Raw genomic sequence first — 25,565 nt, forward strand, 5'->3', positions numbered from 1 at the left:
ATCATGAATCCCTGAAGATGACAGAAATTATTATCATGACATTGTACATTCCTGATCTTTGTACCAGGTTGACACCTACCTTTCCCCAGGAGTTCCTTTTCTTTGGATCGTCTCTTAAGTACTTGATATGTTAGGATTGTGAAGCAGAGAACAATACCTGACATATTATTACGAACCATAAGGAAAAAGTAATGGGCTTGATCAAAAATGACATCAAATAGCAAGATGGCGGAGTAGATAAATGCTGTGCTTGCCTCCTCCCGAGACCACATTAAAATTACAATTGAATTGTAGAATAATCAACCTGGAGATCCATCTGAAGTCTAGCTGAACAGAAGTTTTAAAACTAAGGATATAAAGAAGAAGCCACATTGAGACTGGTAGGAGGGAGGAGACACAGAATGGGCCAGCCTGACACTTGCATGTGTCATTTGAGAATCAGGAGGGATATCTCGGCTGCAGAGGACCCCTGTGTAGGAGCGAGGGTCCCTAGCCCTATACCAGGCTCCCTAGCCTTGAGTACCAGTGCCCCCACAACATCCAGCTGTGAAAAACAGTGGGGATTCCAACTGTCTGGGTGGGTCGGAAGACTGTTGGAAACCCTGACATCCTTTTAAAGGGCCCATGCACTTACTTGCTCCCAGGCACTCACCCTGGGCTCTGGCAGAGACACAGTGACTCAGGAAGTGTCAGAGACATACAGGGAGAGACTGAATTGTGTGGTTTGAAGGTGAGAACTGGAGGGACAGTCATCATTTTTCCCTTTGTAAAACCCTCCTCCCATGCAGCTGACAAGTGGGCACAATCTTTCCTGTGTTGAACCCCTCCCCACCACAGCCAAATATGAATTTTCATTGGCCTGGTGAACTCCACTCATTTCACCCATTCATTCTATCCTGGTGGCTCCCTGGGACCCTCCCCACCCAAATTGCTCACTGCCTGAGATACTTTTCTCAGAGAACAGACAGCCACGCCTGCATTGCATTGCACTCTTTCTAGGACAATGCTGGGATCCACAGGCCCCAGGCTGGTGGTGAGTAGCCTCTCTCTGTGTACTCTGAGACTTTTGCTTGGTAGCTCTAGGCTCAGCACTGGCACCAAACCACAATCTACATTAACTTGGTGAACACAGTTCGTTCCACCCTCGTGAATCACTGAGACCCCACCTGACCCAACTCCCATACCACACAGGGTTCTATCAGTGGCTAAGCCTAATGGGAACTGGGAGGCAGCAGCAGCAGGCCTCAGGGGTCCTGGGCTTTTTGAAGAGCTATCCCACATCCAGTACCAGTGGTAGCTGTCCTTGGTTCGCAGCATGGCCTCTTCCACGTGCTTCCTGGTCTAGCACAGGCAGTGGCCAACTGTGGATCACTTTGTAGCTCCTACAAGGTATTCCTCAGCCAATCACAGACATTGGCAGACCTGAGTCTGCACTGGAGCCCCTCCCAAGAGGCCCAAGAACCAACATACCTGGAGATCAGCTTCAGACCACAGCAGAGCACTGCTCAGTTAGCCCCACAAGCACCACACCCAAAGGATGATCTCAGCAGGAACCAGAGCCCAATGGGGCAAATCCTGTTCCATGGGGTAAATCCCCCACAAATAAGCCATGGGCAAACCCCATAGACAGTCATCCTGAGGCTCAATCCCACTCACTGATGTGTCAGCCACTATCAAGGTTCAACTACAACAGGAGGGCACATGCAACCCACACAAGGGACACTCCTGGAGCACCCAGTGCAAGTGACCAAGGAGACCTTGCCACTGGGTCCCACAGGGCACCTACTAAATTAGGCCACCTGGCTAGACTGGGAGACATAGCAGCCCTACCTAATACATAGAAACAAACACAGAGAGGCAGCCAAAATGGGGAAACAAAGGAATATGTCCTAAATGAAAGAACAAGAGAAAAAATACAAAAAAGAACTAAACAAGATGGATGCAAGTAACCTACCAGATACAGAATCAAAACAATGGTTATAATGATTTATACTTAAGGAACTTAGTGAAAACTTCAACAAAGAGATAGTGAACATAAAGAAAGATATAGAAATCATATAAAAAACTATTCAGAAGTGAAGAATGCAATAACTGAAATGAAGAATGCACTAGAAGGAATCACCAGCAGACTACATGAAACAGAGGATCAAATCAACACTATAGAAGACAGTATAGCAGAAAACACCCAATTGGAACAGCAAAAAGAAGAAATCATTTTTAAAAATGGTACAGCTTGAGACCTTTGGGACAACATCAAATGTATTAATACTTGCATCATAAAGGTACCAGAACAAGAAGAGAGAAAACAAGGGATTCAGAACCTACTTGAAGAAATAATGACTAAAAACTTCCTAAACTGCTGAAGGAAATAGACATACAAGCCCAGGAAGTACAGAGAGTCCCAAACAAGATGAACCCAAAGAGGCCCACACCAAGACATATAATTAAAATGGCAAAGTTGAAGACAAAGAGAGAATCCTAAAAGGAGCAAGAGAAAGGCCACTAGTTATAAGGGAGCTCCCATAAGATTGTCAGCTGAATTCTCAACAGAAACTATTCAGGAAAATAGGGATTGGCACAAAATATTCAAAGTAATGAAATGCAAGGACCTATAATAAAGACCATTCTACCCAGCCAGGTTATCATTTAAAATTGAAGGAGAGACATGTAGAGCTTCCCAGACAGGAAAAAGCTGAAGTTTTTCCTACCAAACCAGGGTTACAAGAAATGTTAAAGGGACTTCTTTAAGAAGAAGGGGGACAAAAAGAACATAAAGTTGAATAAAAAAATGGCAATAACTATGCATCTATCAATAATCACTTTAAATATAAATAGATTGAATGTTCCAATCAAAAGACACGGGGTAGCTGAATAGATAAGAAAACAAGACCCATCATACATATGCTGTCTAGAAGAGACCCAGTTCAGATTGAAAGACACACACAGACAGAAAGTAAAGGGATGGGAAAAGATACTTCATGGGAGTGGGGAAGGGGGAAAAGCTAGGGTAGTAATAGTTATATCAAACAAAATAGACTTCAGAAAAACAAAGACTACAATAAGAGACAAAGAGGGACCTTACATAATGATAAAGGGATCAGTCCAGCAAGATTGTAAATGCTTATGCATCCAACTTTGGAACATCTAAGTATATAAAACAAATACTGATGGACATAAAGAGAGAGATCAATTGTAATACAATCATAGCAGGGGATTTTAACACTCCGTTGACACTGATGGACAGATTTTCCAGACAGAAAGTCAACCAGGAAACAGTGACCTTAAGTGACAGACTAGAGCAGATGGATTTAATTGATATTTTTAGAGCATTACACCCCAAAGCAGCAGAACATACATTCTTTTCAAATGCACAAGGAATATTTTCCAAGATAGACCACATGTTAAGCCAAGTCTCAATAAATTTAAGGAGATTGAAGTCATATCAAGCATCTTCTCTGACCACAGTGGTATTAAACTAGAAGTCATTCACAAGGAGAAAACTGAAAAACACAGAAACACATGGAGGATAAATAACATGCTATTAAATAATAAATGGGTGAACAATGAGATCAAGGAAGAAATCAGAAGATACCTTGAGACAAATGAAAACAAAAACACAATGAGCCAAAATCTATGGGACACATCAAAAGCAGTTCTAAGGGGAAATTCATTGCAATACAGGCCTACCTCAAGAAATGAGAGAAATCTGAAATACACAATCTAAGCTTACACTTGGAAGAACTAGAAAAAGAACAGCAAACAAAGCCTGAAATGAGTAGAAGGAAAGAAATAATAGATATCAGAGCAGAAACAAATGAAATAGAGTCTTAAAAATAAAATGCAGAAGATCAATGAAACCAAGAGCAGTTTTTTTTTTCAAAAGATAAACAAAATTGATAAACTTTAGCCAGACTCATCAAGAAAAAACAGAGGACTCAAATAAATAAAATCAGAATTGAAAGAGAAATGATAACTGACACCAGAGAAATACAAAGGATTATGAGAAAATATTATGAACAATTATGTGCCAACAAATTGGACAATTGGAAGAAATGGATAAATTCCTAGAAACATATAATCTTCCAAGACTGAATCAAGAAGAAACAGGAAATCTGAATTGACAGATTATTACTAACAAAATTGAATCAGTGATCAGTAAACTCCCAACAAACAAAAGTACTGGACCAGATGGCTTCAAAGGTGAATTTTACCAAGCATTCAAAGAAGAATTGACACCCCTCATTCTCAAACTATCCCAAAAAATTCAGGAGGACGGAAAACTCCCAAGATCATTTTATGATGCCACCATTACCCTGATTCCAGAACCAGATAAAGACATTACAAAAAATAGAAAACTATAGGTCAATATCCCTGGTGAACATGATGCAAAAATCCTCAAGAAAATATTAGCAACCTGAATACAGAAGCACATTAAAAAGATCATACACCATGAGTAAGTAGGATTTATTCCTGTAATGCAAGCCTAGCTCAATACCCGCAAATCAATTAACGTGACACACCACATAAACAAAATGAAAGGTAAAAATCATATGATCATATGCATAGATGCAGAAAAAGCACTTCACAAAATCCAACGTTCATTTATGGGAAAAGCTCTCAGCAAAGTGGGAATAGAGGGAACATACATCAACATAATAAAGGCCATACATGACAAACCCACAGCTAACATCATACTCAATGGAAAAAAAGCTAAAAGTGTTCTCCTTAGATCAGGAAGAAGAGAAGAATACCCACCTTCACTTTTATTCAACATAGTATTGGAAATCCTAGTCCCAGCTATCGGACAAGAAAAATAAATAAAAGGCATCCAAGTTGGAAAGGAAGAAGTAAAACTCATTGTTTGCAGATGATGTGATACTATATATAAAGAACCCAAAAGATTCCACCAAAAACTTATTAGAATAGACAAATAAATTCAGGAATGTTGCAGGATACAAAATTAATATTCAGAAATTGGTTGTATTTTTATACACCAATAATGAACTGTCAGAAAGAGAAATTAAGAAAAAATTTACAATTGCATAAAAAAAAAAGTAGGAATAAATTTAACCAAGGAGGTAAAAAACCTGTACTTGCAAAATGATGTGACAGTGAAGGAAGAAATTGAAGAAGATACAAATAAATGAAAGCATATACCAAGCTCATGGCTAAGAAGAACTAACATCATTGGATAGTATCCACACTACCCAAAGCAATCTATAGACTCCATGCAATCTCTATCAAAATACCAATGGCATTTTTCACCGAACTGGAACTAATAATCTTAAAATTTATATTGAACCACAAAAGACTCCAAATATTCTTGAGAAAGAATAACAAAATTGGAGGTATCATGTTGCCTGATATCAAAGTATATTACAAGACTATAATAATCAAAACTGCATGATACTGCCATAAAAACAGACACATAGATCAATGGAACAGACTAGAGAGAGCCCAGAAATAAACCCACACCTACTTGGTCATTTAATCTATGACAAAGGAGGAAAGAACATACAGTAATGTAAAGACAGTCTGTTTAATAAATGGTGTTGGGAAGATTGGACAGATCCATGCAAAAAAATGAATCGGGGCCACCTTCTTACACCATATACAAGAATAAACTCAAAATGGATTAAAGACTTAAATGTAAGACCAGAAACCATAAAACTCCTAGAAGAAAACATAGGTGGTAATCTCCGATATTGCTTAGTGTTTCTTTTTTTTTTTTTCCTGATATATCTCCTTGGGCATGGGAAACAAAAGCATTGTTAGTATAATAAATGTACAATGGATCTCTATATTGCCAGTAGATAAAGTAGAAACTTCACCAACTTACCCTATGTTTGTGTACCTCGAGATCTGATGGAAGACTACCTTTCCAATTTTATCTGATTACTTATTTTTTTCAAACCCTAAACTTTAGCCAACTCTTCCTCCTCTCTGACTTATTTAAATAGCACTGATCCTTCCATACCCAAGACCTCAGGACCCAGGCTTCTCCTGCTACTCTCAGTCAACTTGATGCTTCCTCTGCTCTTCATTTTCGCTTCTTCCTCCGAACTGAGAATGGTTAGTGACTTTCCCTTCATTCTCAATCAGACTTGCACTGCTTTGGGGCATTTTTGGTGTAGCATAGAGCTGATATTAATAGTTATCTTTTTTAGTGTTATTTAATGTTTCCTGTGTTTTTGGTCCTTTTACCAATTATGTTGTCAGCTCTTTTACAACAGGAATGCTATTTTGTACTTCTTAGTTTGTCAGGAGATTTGGCAATATTTGATTTATTGACTTATTGATACAATATCTAAAACAAATTTATCTATACATGTTTTGAATAGTTCATATTACTTTGTGTCTTACAAGAATAATCTTAATAATGAATTCTAGTCCAAAAATACATCAAAAATATTTAAGTGTGCACAGTAAAGATTTCAATTTATTTATAGATTTTTTTGCAATACTTAGGTCTATTCTGCCCTCCCGTTTCATCCTTTGTTGTTACAAACATAATTATTGAGTATCTTACGGATTAAGCATTATGCCAGACACCAAGAATTCAAAGACTTGAGGGGTTGCTGGAGTAATTTGAGATGCTTGCATTTCAGTGACAGCTTTAGTAAAAAAGCTCAACAGGTATCATGTAATTTGTCTCTTTATGCATCCATAGAGCTGTTCAGAGTGCTGATGACTGCAGAGTGGATAGATGTTAAGTAACCCGTTGGAGATATTGCTCAGTGGCAGGTCCTACCTATAGACCTTAATTCCATGTCTTCTGAGTAAGTGTTCTTTACACAGTGCTCTCCAGGCCACCGTGATAAACACTGGAAAGGAGCATGACATGGTGGGGAAAAGCAAAACTGCCTGATTAATTGATGCTACACCATGGGACAGCTTTTGGGAAACTGGATACTCTATTTTAACAGCCTGTACATTACCCATCACAAGAACCTAGGAAATTAAATGACTACATTTCCTTTTCTTTTAGATAAGACTTTAATTTTGTGTTTTTAATTGTTTTAGCAAATGGAAACATTGTATATTCAGTGTTCTTGAAGGTTTTTGAAAATCCATAGCATTTCAATGTGTAGTAGAAATGTTCTAATTAAGATGAAGTAGCTGACAACTAAAGCATATTGCGTTAAAATGAATTTTGTATATCAATGATTAATGACTATTAGAACTCAGTTAGCTTTCTTCACAGATTTTACAAATTGGAAACTTATATATATTTAAGCCGAAGACTTTTGAAACGTTTGGGAGTAATTTTCATTTATGCCTGTATGTATTATTGAGCTCCTGTTTTATTTAAACACTATCCACACACTTTGGAAGTGAAACAGTGAAGGAAAAGGTAGCACTCCTCTTTTTCACTTCTCATATCTAGTTGATCAGCGAACCCTGACAGTACTCTCCGCTCACACAATCAGACCACTGCTCATCAGCTCCAGTGTGCCACCCTAGTCCAAGCCACCATCATTTCTTTCCTCTTCTCCTTACTGTACCTCCTTCTTCCAAAACGATTCCTTACAAAGTCTTTTTTCCATATGCTAGTGAGAGTAAAGTTTCTGATTTTAAAAAAAAACCTAATAAAACAATCTCATGAAGTACATGCACAAATGTAATAGAAATACAAGAGATTATACGATGAAAAATTTAAAGCTTATTTATAGATATATGAATATAAAAAGCATGTGCCAGTTGGGGATGTTATGACATATATTATTAAACCTATTAAAAGTCATGTTTTAGCAATGGTTTTAACATACGAGTACAACGTGTTAAGTGTTGAAAGCAAAAAATAAAACTATACAACTATGTATATTACAAAGTAAAAAGAATAAAAGTAATTATACTCAAGATACATACATAATTTTGTATTTTTCCCTACTTAAAATCCTTCAGTTTCTACCCATTGTTCTTACCATAAAATCCAAAATTATTTGCATGACTTACAAAGGCCCACTGATTTCCTCAGCCTCTTTTCTGGCTATTTTCTCATTGAACAAATTGCTTCAGCCTCCTTGGTCTTTATTTAGTTCCTCAACCTGCCGATTTTCTTCTTGCCTCAGCTACTTTGTTTTCCATTTTATGTTCATCATTTAGCCTAGTACCTTGCAAATAATTATGCTCAACATATATGGGCTAAATGATCATTGGAATGCAAATAGTGGCTATGTCTTTTTGGGGTGGTGGTGGGTGATAGTCTCTTACTTTATATTTTTTGTACTTAAAAAATTTCTGTAATGAACATGTATTATCTAGTTATCAAACGGAAAAAAGAAATAGTGCCATTCCAGAATTGGAGAGCCTGGTAGGTGAAACACAGCTAGTCCAGAATAACTAGAAATTAGGTTTTCAGAAGTAGATCAGGGACTTATACAAGAAAATCAATTAAGTGAGGAAATGTATTCAGGTACCATGGGTAGAATGTTGGGTTAAAGAAAGCTGGTCCACCCAGAGTTGTGCTTTCCACACAGTAGCCATTACTCTATGGCTATTTAATTTACGCTTACATTGATCAAATGTAAGTAAATTTAAAATTTAGTTCCTCAGTTGCACTAGTTACATTTCAAGTGCTCGATAGCCATATGTGGCCAGTCACTACTATATTCGACAGTACAGGTATAGGACATGTCCATCATCGTAAAAATACTATATCCCAGAAAGTACAGAATTGAGAATCCTGGAGAGTACCTATCAAGGAACAGGAACTCAAGATAGGCAACCAAAGAAGGACTTTGGTGATGAGGCTGAGGCATATGCATCTAGATGGAAGTTGAGGTATTGAGCAAAGTGACACAGCTGTAAGAATGGAATTGACTCATTTGTCCAAGGCCTCCTGAAACCCTGCAAGGCATGGTTTAAATCCGAATAAAAACCCAACTAATGTCTGTGTTAAATTGTGTACTGTAATCCTGATTTGTGATAAATGGTTGTTGGTGGGTGGGTAGGGGGCTACTGAAAAGATTTAATGGGGCAAGAGTGAGATAACCTAGTCCATGAAGGAAAATTTCTAGATTGGACGTAGTGGTGGTTGGAATACTGAATGCCTGTCCTCTGTTTCTCATTTCACTGCCTTTCCACACCATTTACGATATAAAAGTGTGCTTCTAGGAAAAAGTGATCACACTCCTACAGTGCCTGAGTGTGTGTCAGCCTCCCTTTTTACATATTAGGAGAGCAGGGTGAAAGGCAAGCAAGTAGTTTATTCAAACGGAGCAAGAAAAGAATAAAATCTCTAATCTTGAATTTCACTGGGTTGAATTATTTTATATTTTTTAACCAAATATGACTCAAATTACAGATGTACTGTGCATTGCAAACAGTGGAAATGTGCTTATGGATACAATCCCCAGTACATAGGAAGGTGTTAATATGCTTGCAGGACAGAGCTGTTTTGGTTAGACTATCATAATAACAGCTTACTTATGCTTTTGGTAAGATGGTAAGTTAACGATGTAGACGTTAATTTGAATTTAGCAGACATTTTAAATACAGGTTTCTCTTACAGAGACAAAAGTTGCAATTTAAAGCTCTTTGGCCGTCTAAAAACAGCTTAATTCTGTAGTAGCATGGTAATAAGTACTAATCCAGCTTATACAGTGATTGTAGTATGTCATGTTTGTGAAAGATTGCCCAACTGCTTTCTCTGGGTTTTATGTTAATTTAAAAATATTAAACGTAAAACCTTATAACATCTTCATGCTGAGATAAACTGTTCAATTTAACTTGTACTCCAGCAGCAGCTGTCAGGAATTATCTTGTTCCTAGTGGTTTTTGCTATCACCTTGTGGCCTTTCCTGCCAGACACACAGTGTGGGATGATAAAGCTTACCTTGTTAGGATTTATTGCTTAAATCACACCTGAGGCGAGATGAACACTGGGAGCCTAGGGATTAGCTACTGATTGAATGATGTCATTCATTGTATTATTAGAAACTTTTTTTTCCCCCGATGGAAGGTGGAAAAATAGAAATTGCCTATAAATCATACCTGCATTCCTTTTGTGGGCGTATTCGTGACTTATTTTTGGGTGTCATTGAACTATTTGAGGAGTTGCTTATTGTCCAATTTAACTACCATTTTACAAGTGAAGAAACAGAGAAATGTTTTACTAGTGTTAGAAATAATTTCCACAGTTCAGAAGTATGAGGACTATTAATATTTAAAGATTAGTAATAAAAATACAATGAATTTCCTATTAATGATTGAACAAACTGAAGGAAGTGTTGGTGTGGGCAGTCCCAAATGGTTAATATAATGAAAATTAGTGCCATTTCACTTCTGAATATATTGCATTCTTTCATTTGGGAGGTTTTATTTGGAAACCTAAACTTTAGATTTGGAGTCCTTGATTATAGATCAGCTGGTAGGTAGGATATGGAGAGGTGTGTGGTAGGAGTAGAGTGAAGGGCTCGTCTTGGTTAAACATTTGCTACGGATGGTCCACCCTGAGGATAATTCTCACGTAGGAAATTAACATTTGGATTATGAGCAGAAGTACATTATGATGGCTTGATGGTTTATGGAATGCAGCATAGTTTTCTCTTTGACTTAATGCCATTTTAAGTGTATTCCCCTCAAATTATAGTTTATAATGTATAACTTAAAGTTCTACAAGACTAGATCAATGAATTACAATTTTCCATTTAATTAATCAATTCTTAATATTTTGCACATTTTTTATTTCTTGTGTAAATATAAACATATGAATATTTATTGTTACTAGTAGCCTTTTGGCTGAATTATTTAAGAATTAGTTGCAGACATCATAACTCTTCATGTGTAAATATTCACGTGTAAATAATTCAACATCAGTAATTCAATATCTTCAGAATGAAGATATTCTCCTATATAAACCCCATAAAATTATTACACTTAAGAAATTTAAGATTGGTAAAAATTTACAATCTATATTCAGCCCATATTCAGAGTTTCCCTATTGTTCCTACAATGTACTTTATAGCTATTTTTTCCCCCAACTAGTATCTAGTGTGACATTTTGTTTTGAGGGTCCCTTCATTTTCCTTTAATCTAATTTTTTTTTCTTTTATGACATTGACCTTGGAGCCAGCCCAGTTGTTTTGCAGGATATTTGTTTGTTTCTTCATGACCAAATTCAGATCAGGCATTTTTGCTGGGAATACTACATGGGTGATTTGTATCTTGCTCACTGTATCACACTGAGAAATACATGATATCACTTTGTCCCATTATGGATCGTATGAAGTTCGATCACTTGGATAAGTTAATGTCTACCAGATTTCTCCATAATAAAGGTACCATTTTTTTCTTTGCAATTAATAAGGAACATGGGGGCTCCATTTTATGACTGTTTCTTCCTTGTATGTGAAAAACAGTGAGCTTGCTCAGGCCTTAATGATGAGGGATGAGTCATTGCTTGCAATGGTGTGTCTGTTGGGGGTGGGACTAGAAGGAGAGGAGGGAGAATTACCCAGTAAGGAGACCCACATGTTGCCCTCCATTTTCTTTTGAGGAAAAGATCAATCGACAGATTAATATATATTCTTGTTCTTTCTTCTAAGGATAAGATTTGCAGATAAGCAAGTACCTTCATATTTCAGAACTTGCAATCTAAGTTCTAGAACATCTTATATCTGGTAGTGGTGGTGGGAATATTTTTGCTTAAAATAGGACATTTTCTGACCATAATTTTTCTGTCTGCTTCAGTTGGGTACAAATAGAAAACTAAAATGCATTGCCTTAGTAATAATTTTTCACTTTTGAGTAATAAATTATAATATTAATGCAGCAATGTGAGTTGAAAAGAGAGATCACTGCTGTTGGTCTTATGTGCCTTTTTTAGCCCATGAAGAAGACACTTGAATTCCTATTTGTGATCTATGCAGTTATCATGTAATCATTCTTCTTATGTGAAAGGCTAGTACCGCAGATCATATAAACACCTGAAGTTAGCCATTTGGCTTGTCAGCAAGTGAGAATTTATAGTAATCGTAATCATGGTAATAACAAGGATGATATTTTGTATTTATTAAGTACAGAAAAATACATTTGCAATGTAAGTCGTCCAAAACCAATTCATGTCCCTGGCATAATGGAAAGCAGTTTGGGCTTAGATGACCAAGAATAGGAGTCCTTGCTTGTGTGATTCTAGAAAAAAGCGCTTAACCTTCTTGAACCTCATTTTTTAGAATGGGAATTAAAGCTGTAAGGGTCAAGTAATGGTACATTATGTTATAAAGGTGGCATTCCATCAAAATTGTGCCATCTAAATGTACTCAGCTGCTTAGAGACTGTAGTTTGTCCCTCTTTTGTGTCCATATGTGGTAGGCACCTCATTAGTGAAACATTTCCAGGTTGTTCCACTTATTACTCCTCTCTATTTGTTCCTTTAATATTTTGTATATATCATTATTACAGGCATAATGCATCCTGGTGGGCTTTCTTGTTCTTCTTTTCTGTTTTTCCTGTTAGACCCTGGCACATAGGCATTTAGTAGATGTTTGTGGAATAGGCGAATTAACAGTTACATTTGTAAACATGGAGAGGTGAAGCATTCGGTTTCCTCCCCCACAGCCCAAAGAAATGAAATAAGACTTTCTTCGTTTTTTGGTTTTTGTTTTATATATTTATGTTTTATATAAGGTTTTGCAGGTTGTACATCTGGTGCCATTAGCAATCCAGTAGCGGAGAAGAAAACATTAAAAAAACCCAAAACAGAAATATTTCAGAATAGTTAAAAAAGTGGGGAGGGATGGTGAGAAAACATGCCAAGAGAAAAAGACCACACTAAGTTAAGACTATTGTGTAAATCAAAAGGGTTTATGTCATAACATGAACATGTGCCATTCCTGCTTGTATATTGAATTTCAGTAGTTGATTGCATAAAGAAGTAAAGTGTAATGAAACTGGCAGGCAAAGTATTCCCCAGTCAGCCTTATCTTTGTTCCATTTGTCCTTCAGGTAGAGCTTTTCTTGCCTTTTTCAATAAAATCCATCCAGCTGTTTTTTTTTTTTTTTTTTTTTTTTTTGTGTGTGTGTGTGTGTGTGTTTGTGCATCTCAGTAAGTGCGCTGAGCAGACCAATGAGATTCGGGGCTTTTATAGTTCATAGCAGCTGCTTTTTAAGAGATCAAAACTTAGAAGGCTGCTACATGGTATTAAGTCTTAACTATTGATGTGTCCCTATAGGGGATATGTTTTTCTGGAGGAAGAGGACGGAGGAGGAGAGAAGGGCAAAGGGTGACCCCTTCAAGCTTCCTCAGGACAGTAAACCCTAATTTCCTTATTTTCTAGGATCCTCTTTGCAAGCTCTGTGCTTAACCTGACTGAACTGGTTGCCCTTCGGTCTGACCTTGGGAAATTGAAAAAGATTTTGTACTTCCACGAGAACCAATTGGTATATCCTGTCAAGAAATGTAAGGAGAGGGATTTCCAATACGGATACAACCAAATTCTCTCATGGTAAAGATTGTATCATTATATCGAGTCCTTTGCTGCCTTTTTCTTTATAAATGGTTGTTAGCTTTTAAATGTGGAGACCTGTACACTTATTTAAAAACACCTTAAAGTAGGTACAAATGTTTAAACATACCTTCCTTGGAAGTAATTACTTGTGCCTCTGCAGTATATATAGGTATATATCACAGCTAATCCTTTTGTAAAATACATATATGTAACCATCTAATTATATGTTGCACTAGTCATCAAACTCTTCTGTAACATTCAAAATAGAATCAAAGTGTTGACAGGGACCCTTTTCACCCTTTGATTGTATGATCTATTGTTTAGAAAGGGCACTTAGTCAGCCCTTATTTGGTAACCACTTTCAGTATATCCAGCTAAAACCAATATAGAATTTTTCAGAGGCATAAACAAAAAATAAGGCATAATGGAGCAAGGGGTTTTTGTCCTTTTTTATTGTTCGTAAGAGAAAACTATGGAAAAATGAATCTTTAGGTAGTTTTTTTTTTTCCCTCATTGAGTCTTCTGAAATTGCACAGCTTTAAAATACCATGACATTTCAAAGGTGATGGTTCTTCTCTATTGTTACTTCAACAAAGTATATCTTCTGAAGCTTAGTTAATGAAAGAAGTTAATAACAACTCTGAAACGGCTTTGCTATTGGATCCTATTCACATAACTGCAACCATCAAATGGAATCAGTTTGGCTGTGATTGGGTACTTTTTACTCACCTTTTAAAATACTTATCAGCTATTGGAATCGATGATGCGTTTAAATAGACTCTCAACTCTTGCAAGTATATCCCATAGTTTAGTTGACATAGAAAAGCAGCTCTGTGGTAATACTTCTGTGTTTTGAGCATTTTGTAAATGTTTTCCTGCAATAATTTTTACAAGCTGCTTCAATTGTGAAGTAGCAGTGCTATCAAAACAGAGTGGAACTGCTTCACGTCAAATGTCTCATAAAAAAACAACCGTTTTAAAATTTCATAATAAAATTAAAATACTTTATTTTATATTGAAACAGAGAAGGGAAATATGTTTTAAAAACAAAAATAAAATCATTTTGTGCTTTATCAATATGGAAAACATTTGTAATATTCTTTTGATTTCTTGAATTAGCATCATTCTTTTCCTCAGATAGCGTGTGTTTATTACCCTTGAGAAATAACTGGGGAAAAAAAAAATTAAGCCTATTTTTCCCTTTATGGGTGGCTTTAAAGTTAATGGAAGTTACACTCACTCATATCAGGGAGGAAATGCATGAAAAAGAATATTTCTGTAAACTATCTTGGATCTTTAATTTAGCATAGACTGCGTTTTTAAGAATGTAAGTAGTTGGGTTGCATGCCCTGTGAGGACAGATATGTAAAAAAAAAATTAACTTACTGCCCCTCATCTCTCTCTTTCATAAAAGATTGTTTTTGCTCATAGGGAATGAGACTATAAAAACTAGTACATGATTTTTCAGCATTGCTCTTCTCAAGAGGGTAAACTGATAGACAAGCTTGGAGAGAAAGAAGTAGAATTGATCATTGGTTGGCTTGTTAATGAGAAAAAAAAAAAAAAAAGCTTCATAGTTGTCCAGAGGAAAAATAAGAGTGTCAAAAAGTGGTTCTGTTCAGATTCTCTGAAAAGTATGACTCCTGCTTCCTCAAATGTTTCTTTAGTTTTCTTGCTGACTTCTGCTTTTGTTGGCACTGTCAAATTTCTTTCTTGACTGTGTGGCAGTTAAGGACCTTAGAGATGAGTGACATAAGCACTCACCTTAAATAGAGGTTTCACTAACCCTCTGACTTATGAACACATGTCGTAACTATATATTATGACCTGTGGGTCGCTATTACAATATGTGACATATGGTGAAAACAGACTAGCTGTAAAACATCCCTCAACTTTTGGTATATTATTATATGGCTTTCTTATTGCTTGGTGTTGTGTCAGCACTTCTGTGACATTCTTTTGTATTATCCATGTTGTAATCACCCTTACCCCCAAATTTACACTAGGTCACAACTAAAAAAAATACTTGTATGGAAAAGCAATTTTGTGGGGGAGGCATAGGAGTGGCAGGTCAACATTTCTTTTGTTGATTTTTCATTCCACTATGCATTAATAATAAGAACTTTGGCGGTCCCAGTAAATATGAATTAAACTAAACTGAGGATTTGGTATGGTAGGCATTCTTAGTCTATAAACTCTGCTTATTCATTTGTGTTTTGCAGTATTATGGACTTACATATATTTTCAGTTTTTTTGATCTATGATTTTTAAGGTGAAATAAAACTTTTTTCTCTCGGATCTTGTATACATTTGTATACATTTTATTGAGATCCAGTGATAGTGAGACACTGAATCATTGCTTAAAGCAAAGAGGGCCATTTAAAAAAAAATCAAAGCAATGATTTATTAAATTAGTTTTTTGACTCATAAAGGGAACATACTACATATTCAGATTTTATCCAGCTCACCCATGATTATCGTTGTGTTCATTGGTTTCCAAAAAAATGTTATAGGCAATTCTGAAACTGCTGATGTACTTATGATACATTTGTATTTTTTATTATTTTTATTTAAAAAGATACTATAAAGAGGAACAAAGTATTTTCATCAAAAGCAATAGCCAATATTATATTTATTTTAATTCTGAAGGTCAATGGTGTTGTGGTTCTTTATAATACATTCCTTTATGTAATCAGTAGGACCTAGTGTTGTGGATTTCTGGATCCATTTCCACCAATTTCTTCTACTTCTCTGAATACTCCAAATATACCATAATAGTGAAATAAGTTATTTGTAGAGATGCCATATAATCCCTCGTGTATTGCCCCGGAATTTTTTAAAAACTTAACAGTTTTTTCAAGCAAGGGTTAAAACAAGAAATAGACTTTAATCACATATTTTGAAGGTATGCTCTAGTATGAAATTGCTTTATCTGAATTAGTCTCCTTCAAGGTAGTGAGAAGTATGGCAAACGTTCTGTTCTCATTGGTATGGTATCAAACAATATACATCACTGACATAGCAATACAACAGGGGTGGTTAGGCCACAAAGAAAAAGGTCTCACTGTACTTATTGGTGTTGACAATATAGAAAGTTCCTGGCATTGTGGAGAAATAGACTTTGGATTGAAGCCTCAGAATCCTATGAATTCCTCCTCTGCCTTTCCTCCCTGATGCCAACAATCTAACTTCCCATGGTATGATACTAATGAGACTAACTTATCCACTACAGGCATTTTTATGACTACTTATGAAAGTGGAGAGTTCTTTGCAAAGCCCAGAGTACAAACTCTGATTATTATGAACGTCTTAGGCTTATAAAAAATAACTGAATGATGTGGACTCATCATTTGCATTCATCCTTTCTTCTGACAGCCTGGTAGCTGATGTGGTGGTATTCAACTCGGTTTTTAATATGGAGTCATTTCTCACTAATATTGGAAAATTTATGAAGCTGATTCCTGATCACAGACCCAAGGACCTGGAAAGCATCATCAGACCCAAGTGCCAAGTTATTTACTTTCCCTTAAGGTTTCCTGATGTGAGCAGGTCAGTATGTTTGGCTCTGTTTTCAATATTGTGTCAAATTATGTCCCAAATGTATAGAGATTGGTGTTCATCTTACCAATTTTAACTTCTCAGCATAAACATCATTAATTAGAGAATCAAGTTCTATTTCCCCATGCTGGGATTTGCAAAGATTTTAAATAATCATTTGTCCAACCTATCACTGAATGGTTAGTTCTGATACTGAGCTCTTCCTTTATTTTCCCTTATTTATTTGTTTGCCAAAGCAAGCTATTTTGGCTTTTAACACTTACTGTTTTGTTTCTTTATTTGTTGTTTTATTAAAGAAGTTATTGTCAAACATATTCTCAGTCTTTGCATTCAGCTTATACCTATTGGTTTATATGTATTAGAGTAACAGTTTTAAGTAAATCAGTGTTATATTTCACTGCTTGGGTTAACTTTCATTTCCAATGCTATTTTCTATCTTTTTCTTTCTTCCATTTTTTTTTAATATTTCTATTATCTTAATAAAGAGTTAGGTCCTCTATATTGGGTCACAAATGCACTTAATTGCTATTTCTCTTTCTCGGTTACTAAGGACATTTTTTATTACCCTTGTTGCTGGGCCCACCCTGAATTAGCAACGGATGATGTGGCTCAAAGGGAACATTCTAGAATTCCTTTTCACTTTTGATTAAACCTAGCAAAATTGTTTTTACTACCACCAGGAATATTTCTCCCCTGTGAATAGTAAGTTTACTTCAGTGGAATTCATACTAGCTGGGGATGCTGCTGTTTTGTAACTGACTATGTCCTTAAAAAGAGTTCAGGGACAGCTGTTTCTTCCCCATCCTTGAAATGAAGGCAGGAAACAATTTAATGTTCGAACGTGTTATGCTGGAGGTCAGCATTCGTCTCTGTGTTCTGGACTTACTGAGTTCGGCCCCATTTTGCTGTGGGGACAGTTGTCCTAATCCACTCCCCTACTGCTGAGTAATTAGAGTATCTTACTAGTTAATATTTCCTTGAAGAAAAATTTGCCTAATACCAAATCAAGTTAGTGAGTCATAAAATTTAAGTGAGATTACCTTGCCCAATCCTTACTTTACGGAGTTCAGAAAACAGACCTAGAGAAGCAGAGGCTGGCTTTCACTCACACTGCTGGTTATTGTTACAGACTGGATTAAAGTTTAGACCCTATGAATTTTGATTCAACTTTGTTTTTACCGTCCCAGCTTCCTGTCATTATATGTCATTTGTAAAATATTTAATGATATTTGCAGTTTTGAAAACTATCAAGCTAAGTGAAACTGAGATAATGATCGATTTTCAGGTATATATGTTTATGTATATATAAGATGCATTTGTATAAAGACAATTTTCTTATGTATGATGAGAGAATTTCAACTTTTGAAAATATAGTTGTTATACTTTAGATCCATGATTAGATCGAACAAGTTTATACTTTAGATCATATTTTAAAAATATGAACCTTATTTTATGACATGTTTTTAAGCTTTTCACATAATATATAGTGAAAATATACATCTTTAAGGCAAATAGATGGTTATAGCACATCTTAATTATTGCTGCTATATAATTCCAAATAAATAATGTTTTAAGTTCATTTGCATATGATATATTACTCCAACATCATATGTTTAATATACCTGTGGCAATTGAATAGTTTATTAATTTGGACTGTATTACCATAAATACAACTAGCTAAATGGAAGAAGGTTAAGAAATATTGTGTCCAAGATAACATTCATAACCAAGGTCTTAGCCCAGAGTGTTATTTGAATTATTTTCAAATGGTAATTTGCTTTATCCAACCCAAACTCATATAGTGTAAGTAAGTGATTATTTGCATGAATGACAATCATTCTAATGCCTGCAGTCTTAAAAGAGTATTATTTTGTTGAGATGTTGAAAAAATACAAAATAACCAAGGTGATTTAAAAAAAAGCAATTTTTGAATACTTATCTCTTTCTCCCTTATACAAATATGATATGGTCATGGCAAAAGTGAATTTAAGTAAAAACAAAGCAGAAGATACAATTAGATTATTACTACCATGTGTTATCACAATATATAATATAATATAATGGGTATTAATCCGGGAAGGGAAAAGCCATATTTCAGCAAAAATATATTTGGCTTTACACAGTTGATAGCCGTCTGATAGCTTTTATTACTAAGTATGGGAACTTAGAAATAGTGGACTTGGGACACGTGCTGTTACCTAATGTCCTCCTCACCCCTCTATTGCCTCCTTCTCAAAAACCAGAACAACAGTAGAAAGAATATTCTCTTGAAAGTATTTAATTATAGGTATTAAACATTTGAGGATGGGAAAGCTCTTAGACACTGTAGTCACACATGCGTGTGTTTGACTCTTGATCCCCACTTCCGAGCACTGTGACCGGTATAAGTGGAATGACCCTGAGCTTAGGTCTTCTCCCTTCCTTCCTTCCTTCCTTCCTTCCTTCCTTCCTTCCTTCCTTCCTTCCTTCCTTCCTTCCATCCATAAATATGAGGTGTATTTATCTTATCACCTCATTGGCATGACGTAGTAACTAAATGAATTAATGCGTGCCAAATGCCAAAACAAATATAATGCCTGGCACATTATAGACCCCCAATAAGGTTGAATTCATCTTACTAAAACCTCCACCCCCATTGTTTTATAACCTACCACATTTATTGCTACTTCAATAGAAAGGACTGTCTTCCTCTCTGCCCTGTCTTAATCAACACGTGAAAATAGAGACGCGCTCTGCCAAAGGAGCAGCCTCATGTAAATAAAGAGGTTCATTTATTTATTCTCTTTATCACCCTGACTCAGTCTTTTGGCCTCACTAGTACCTGCCATCCACTGATTGAGCCAACTCCTAGCTTTCATTTTTCTCTTGCCCTGATTTTCCTCCTTCTTTCTCCAGCTTAATTTCCATATTCTATCATCATACTTACTCTGTTGCATACACCTTCAAACCTTTTGCTCCTTTTCCTTCATACTGGATTAGGAGAGACTACCCAGCCATACTTATTAGTCTACTCTAAATTCATGACTCCTGATTTCAGATGGAACCTTTAATCTGCCCGGCACACATATCACACTTCCCCTCTTCTAGATAACTAACATTGTTCTTTCTTTATAAACTTCTAATACCAAGTCTTCTACCTTCATTCTTGGGTCATGACTGAGAAAATAGAAGCACTCAGATGAGAATTTCTAAGTGCTGCCACCACCACATCTACCCAGTCGTGTGTTTCGGATGCACAATTTCCATCTTCACACCTGCTACTGTGGGTGGACTGACCTTGTTTCTGTCTAAGGCTCTTCCTTATCTCCACTTCTTGCCAAAGCCCATCCTTCTCGCATACCTAAAGACTATTTATTGTTCTAGCAATTTTTCCTTCTCTGTGCTGCATGGTCAGTTTTCCTCTTCTGGATCATTCCTATTAGCATAAAAATGCTATTTGTTTTACATCTTTAAAAAAATTCTCTCTTTTTTCTCAGTTAACAAATTCTTTTTATTTTATATATGAGTTAATTTTGGTTGTTTATAAAATTTTATTTGTTAAAAAAATTCTCTCTTGATTCCACTTCTCCTTTTGGCTACTGTATCACTTCTTTCTTTTTCTTAGGAGCAAAATTCCTTGAAAGAGTTGTTTGTACTTCTTGTTTCCAATTTCATTCCTACTCTTCTCTCTTAAAGCTATTTCACTGAAATTGTTTTTGTCAAGATCACCTATGACTTGCATGCCTGTATATCCTGTGGTCAATTCTCAGTCCTCTTCTTAACATATCAGCAGACACACTATGACATATTCTTCAGTTGGCTTCTAGGATGTATAGGTTGCTGCTTCTCAGGCTTGTTGCTGGTTTCTTATTGTTAACCGGACCTTTAAAGTTTGGCTGGCCTTTGGCATTCTTAATACTGAAGGCATTAGTAGAGGAAGAGCCCAGGATTGAAATGAAAATAAAAGATAAAAGAATCAGCAGGTCAACAATGAGAGAATTATCCAGTGGAACAAAGGGAAGAGCATTTTAAGGAGACAGTAGTGAATTCAGAAGATTGAGTTTAAATACAGTGATGACTGAAACACACACTTGAATTTTGTAATTAAAGGGTAAGTGGTACCCCACCCTGCATTCTGTTAACTCACAGAAAAGTTTCATATGTTCTTTTTGATAGCCATAAAAACTTAGGATTCAAGTCTGAATAAAGTTTCTCTCTCTCTCTCTGTCTCTCTCTGTCTCTCTCTCTCTGTCTCTCGCTCTCTCTCTCATACACACACACACACACACACACACACACACACACACATTCTGCTCCTCATTTTATGGATGAAAGCACAGGCTCAGAGAAGTTCAGTGTCTTCTGGTAATCACACAGCTAAAGTAAAGACAGAGCAGGAACTGGAACTCATATCTCAAAATCTCCATCCAGTGCTCAGCACACCACTAATTGTAAATGCAGTTTCAGAGGTCTTGATTATCTGATTTTTTTTAGCTGACAGCCGATTAACAGCATCAAATTGGGGGTGCGATAAAGGCAGGCTCACTGACAGCAGTAAAAAGTGACAGGTGACTGACAGCTTGACAACAAGGGAGGTGAGAGATAAACTATTAAAAAATATATGAGAAGTGAAAAAGCATAGCAGCCTGGAGCCATGCTATGCCAGGGCAGGCAACTCTGCACATTGAAGATCCCCTGCAGACATTTCTCCTTGATTGTACAGCTTGTACATCAAAAGGATGACTGTGATTTTATTAAGAGAGAGTAAATGGTAGCCCATAAATTCTGTTTAAGAATGTAGGGAAATGCATAACCTATTTTTCGCAGAAATTATAAATGACAGCAGACGAAGGTAAACGTCATGCCCTACGCCAGGGCCTGTCCGTGAGCCACATTCACCTAGTGGAAGACAATAAACATCTAAGCCCTTTCTCATACACTTGTACTATCTGTAAGCTTATGTGACCAGGGAACATTTCAATAGCTATCTTTCTGAGATATCCCTGACTGGATCCTTTTCCTGGACCAAACCTTTCTTTGCTGCTGGGGTATATAAACTGGTTCCTTTGGTACTGAAGGTGTCCAGGCCTGCCAGATGATCGGTGGTCAACAAACAGATTTTGCCATATTAATATGATGTCTTAGCCTGTTTGGGCTGCTGTGACAGAATACCACAGAATGGGTGACTAATACGCAACAGAAAGTTATTCTCACAGTTCTGGAGTCTGGAAGTCTAAGATCAAGGCTCTGGCAGATGGCAGGTTCAGTGTCTGATGAAGGCGTGCTTCCTGGTTCATAGATGTCTGTCTTCTCACTGTGTCCTCACATGATGCGAGGGGCTAGGAGCACTCTGGGGTCTCTATTATAAGGGCACTAATTCCATTCATGAGTGCTCCACCCTCATGTCTTCATCACCTCCCTAAGGCCCCACCTCCTGATACCATCACATTGGGAGTTAGGATTTCAACATATGAATTTTGAAGGAATACAACTATTCAGCCTGTAGCTTATCAGAAGATAAATATGATCTCAAAAATATGAGACTCAAAATTGGGATATATTGTAAGGGAAGGCTATTCTATGTTAAAGAATATAGATTAGATTGAAAATTAAGGAAATTTTACTGTGCATTTCAAGGAGGCATATTTCACACAGAACTCTGTGCTGCTATGGGTGTGGGATGGGGCGAAAAATGGAGCAGTCCTGCAGCCTACTGTAAATCATGTAACTGTCATAAAGGCAAGGCCAGGTAAAACTAGGGAATTTTGTATTTCCAGACCTTTGCGCAAGTTTCTGTCTTATGAAATCGGAGCATCTGAGGAATTTGCAACTTGCTTTCTGACAGTGTCTCCTCTACAGGATTTGGTCCTGAGTATCCGTGATTTTCATGTAACTGGATTATCCGTGCTTCCAACAAATTAGACCACATAAGAATATACTGTAGAAATATAGTGAATTATCTTGTCCTTGAAAAGGATCACGTCTTCTAAAGCAAATTGCAATTGGGAGGCATGAGCAAGGAGTATCAAAATGGATGTCATCTGCTTCAAATCACATTGAGTTGTATTAAAGGTGACGACAGATAGACACTCAGGTTCTCACGTCCTGATACTTATATGTATTTGTCACTTGCCTTCCCTCTCAGTTCCATTATATTATAAAATGAAAGAGTTTTAATTTTTTCATTATATTTACTCATAATTGATGTAAGAGCAAATGTATGTGTTTCCAGTAGAGACCTGAGGAATTTATCCCTTTATTTTTTTAAGGAGGGGGTGAATGGATGCTATATCCTTAGGAGTTTAAGTTTGGGCTTTGAGCAAATTGAAGCACGTGTACTTTAGCCTGAGAAATATGCGCTTTCTCTGGGCTTCAGGTCCACTTAGTCACCATACAGAACATCAAGTACCAATCTTGCTGTGATCATTAGGAAAGAACTTCATGCATTTCTGGGATCATTTCCCTCTCTGTTCCTATTTTCCACAATACTGGAATGTCAGAGGTGCCACAGAGTAAACAAGAGTGGATTCTACCTGTGAGTTTCCTCATTTCATAGGGGATTACATATCCCAGGAATAGGGATTATTAATAAAAAGCATCTATGCTTCCCTCTTTCCTATATTTTTGACAGCAAAGGAGGGAATAAAACCATGTTGGTCATTTGGTGCAATCTCCTTTATTTAAAACTTCAGAATTTCTCTGCACACTTCTCTCCATCTTTTCCATGTAGCTCACATGTGAAGCCTTAACAGAGGCTTATGGATTTTGCCTCACTATTTTAGAAACAAAAATGGGGATTTTTAAAAACAGTGTGAACGCTTTAAATGAAAACTCTCAGGCTGCGCAAACAAAGGCTAGGAGCCTAAGGGCTTTTTGAAGAATTCTTATTAAAGAAAACACTATTTTACTTGCAAAGCAGATGTGTTAGAAAACAACAGCAGATTTGTAATTTGAGAATTTGTGGATTGATAGGACAGAAGGCAGCCCCCATGGCTCCCCACCGAAAATTTTGTTTTCTGCAGTGAAGTTTTGCTTTTGACGGGGGTTGCCAGAAAACACCTTAATCTTCTTGCCACATGTGGTCATATTTCTCAGATATTTTGAGAACCTGTTAGTGTTAGACATATTAGTAAACTACTGCCTATGTTCTGTGAAATCATAAAGTGGGTAAGTGGGTACTGTCATTTTGAATATTAATCTAGGCCTGAAACAGAAGAAGAAAAGTTTTGTTTTGCTTTTACAAATTCAAACATACCCATATTTGCTAATAATTATTTTGGTGCTTCAAAATGAATGCAAAAATATGTTTCCTTTGAATGCCATTTTAAAAAATTACAAAAATCATTGTACTATAAAAGAAAACCTGTTGATAAATCATTCCAATGTTAAACACCACTCATTATGAAGAAATCACCTTTATATATTTTATTTATTTATTTATTTAATGAGTTTCAGGTGCACAGGCAAAGTAATACTAGACGTTTATCTTTTATATCCCTCACACTGTGTGAACCCCCCACCCCCCATCCACTATCCCTCTGACATCGCACACAGCCATTACGTTTCCACTGTCTCTATTCCTAATGCTGTGCTCCGCTTCTTGTAAGTACATACATATACACACACACATATATATATACATTCAAACTTGTAGTTGACATTCATTATTGTTCAGCTTCAGTTTCAGGTGTACAATGCAGTGATCAGGCATCTACATCTTCCCTGAGGTGGTCTCCCTAATGAGACAAGTGTCCATCGGATACCCTACAATCTTTACAACATTATTGATTACATTCCCCAAATTAATTTTCAAAACCCTGTGGCCATCTTGTGGTTACTGACTGTTTTCTAATCCCCTCACCTCCCTCTTATCCCCACCCCCGCTCCCATCTAGCAACCCTCAGTTTTTCCTCTTTGTCTCCAAAACTGTTTCTGATTAGTTCATTCACTTATTCTTTTCTTTAGATTCCACAAAAAAGTGAGATCATATGGTATTTGTCTTTCTCTGTCTGATTTATTTCACTTAAGATAATGTTCTTTAGGTCCATCCATGTTGTTGCAAATGGTAAGATTTCTTTCTTCTTTATGGCTGCGTAATACTCCATTGTATAAATGTACCACGTTTTCTTAATCCAGTCATTTACCGATGGGCATTTCGGTTGTTTCCATGTCTTGGCTATTGTGTATAGTGCTGCAATAAACATAGGAGTACATAAAGTTTTGTGAATTAGAGTTTTGGATTTCTCCGGATAGATATCTAGGAGTGGAATTGCTGGATCATAAGGTAGTTCCATTTTCAGATTTTTGAGATACCTCCATACTGTTTTCCATAGTGGCTGCACCCATCTGCAATCCCACCAACAGTGCACAAGGGTTCCCTTTTCTCCACATCCACGCCAACACTTGTTGTTTGTTGATTTATTGATGATAGCCATTTTGACTGGGGTGAGATGATGGTATCTCATTGTGGTTTTTATTTGCATTTCTCTAATGATTAGTGAGTTTGAGCATTTTTTCATATGTCTGTTTGCCATCTGTATGTCCTTTTTAGAAAAATGTCTCTTCATGTCCTCTGCC

General features: G+C 36.5%; 1 protein-coding gene across 1 annotated transcript in view; it reads left to right on the forward strand.

Moving 5' to 3' along the window:
* Positions 1-25,565, forward strand: part of GTDC1 (glycosyltransferase like domain containing 1) — a 279,276-nt gene that overhangs the window by 77,025 nt on the left and 176,686 nt on the right. Inside the window, exons 4-5 of the mRNA XM_033113067.1 lie at positions 13,281-13,448; positions 16,827-17,000. Of these exons, the coding sequence (XP_032968958.1) occupies positions 13,281-13,448; positions 16,827-17,000 (342 nt within the window). The remainder of the gene's footprint in view (positions 1-13,280; positions 13,449-16,826; positions 17,001-25,565) is intronic.

This window comes from Rhinolophus ferrumequinum, chromosome 8 (assembly GCF_004115265.2).
Source record: "Rhinolophus ferrumequinum isolate MPI-CBG mRhiFer1 chromosome 8, mRhiFer1_v1.p, whole genome shotgun sequence".
In the NCBI taxonomy this organism is placed as follows: domain Eukaryota; kingdom Metazoa; phylum Chordata; class Mammalia; order Chiroptera; family Rhinolophidae; genus Rhinolophus; species Rhinolophus ferrumequinum.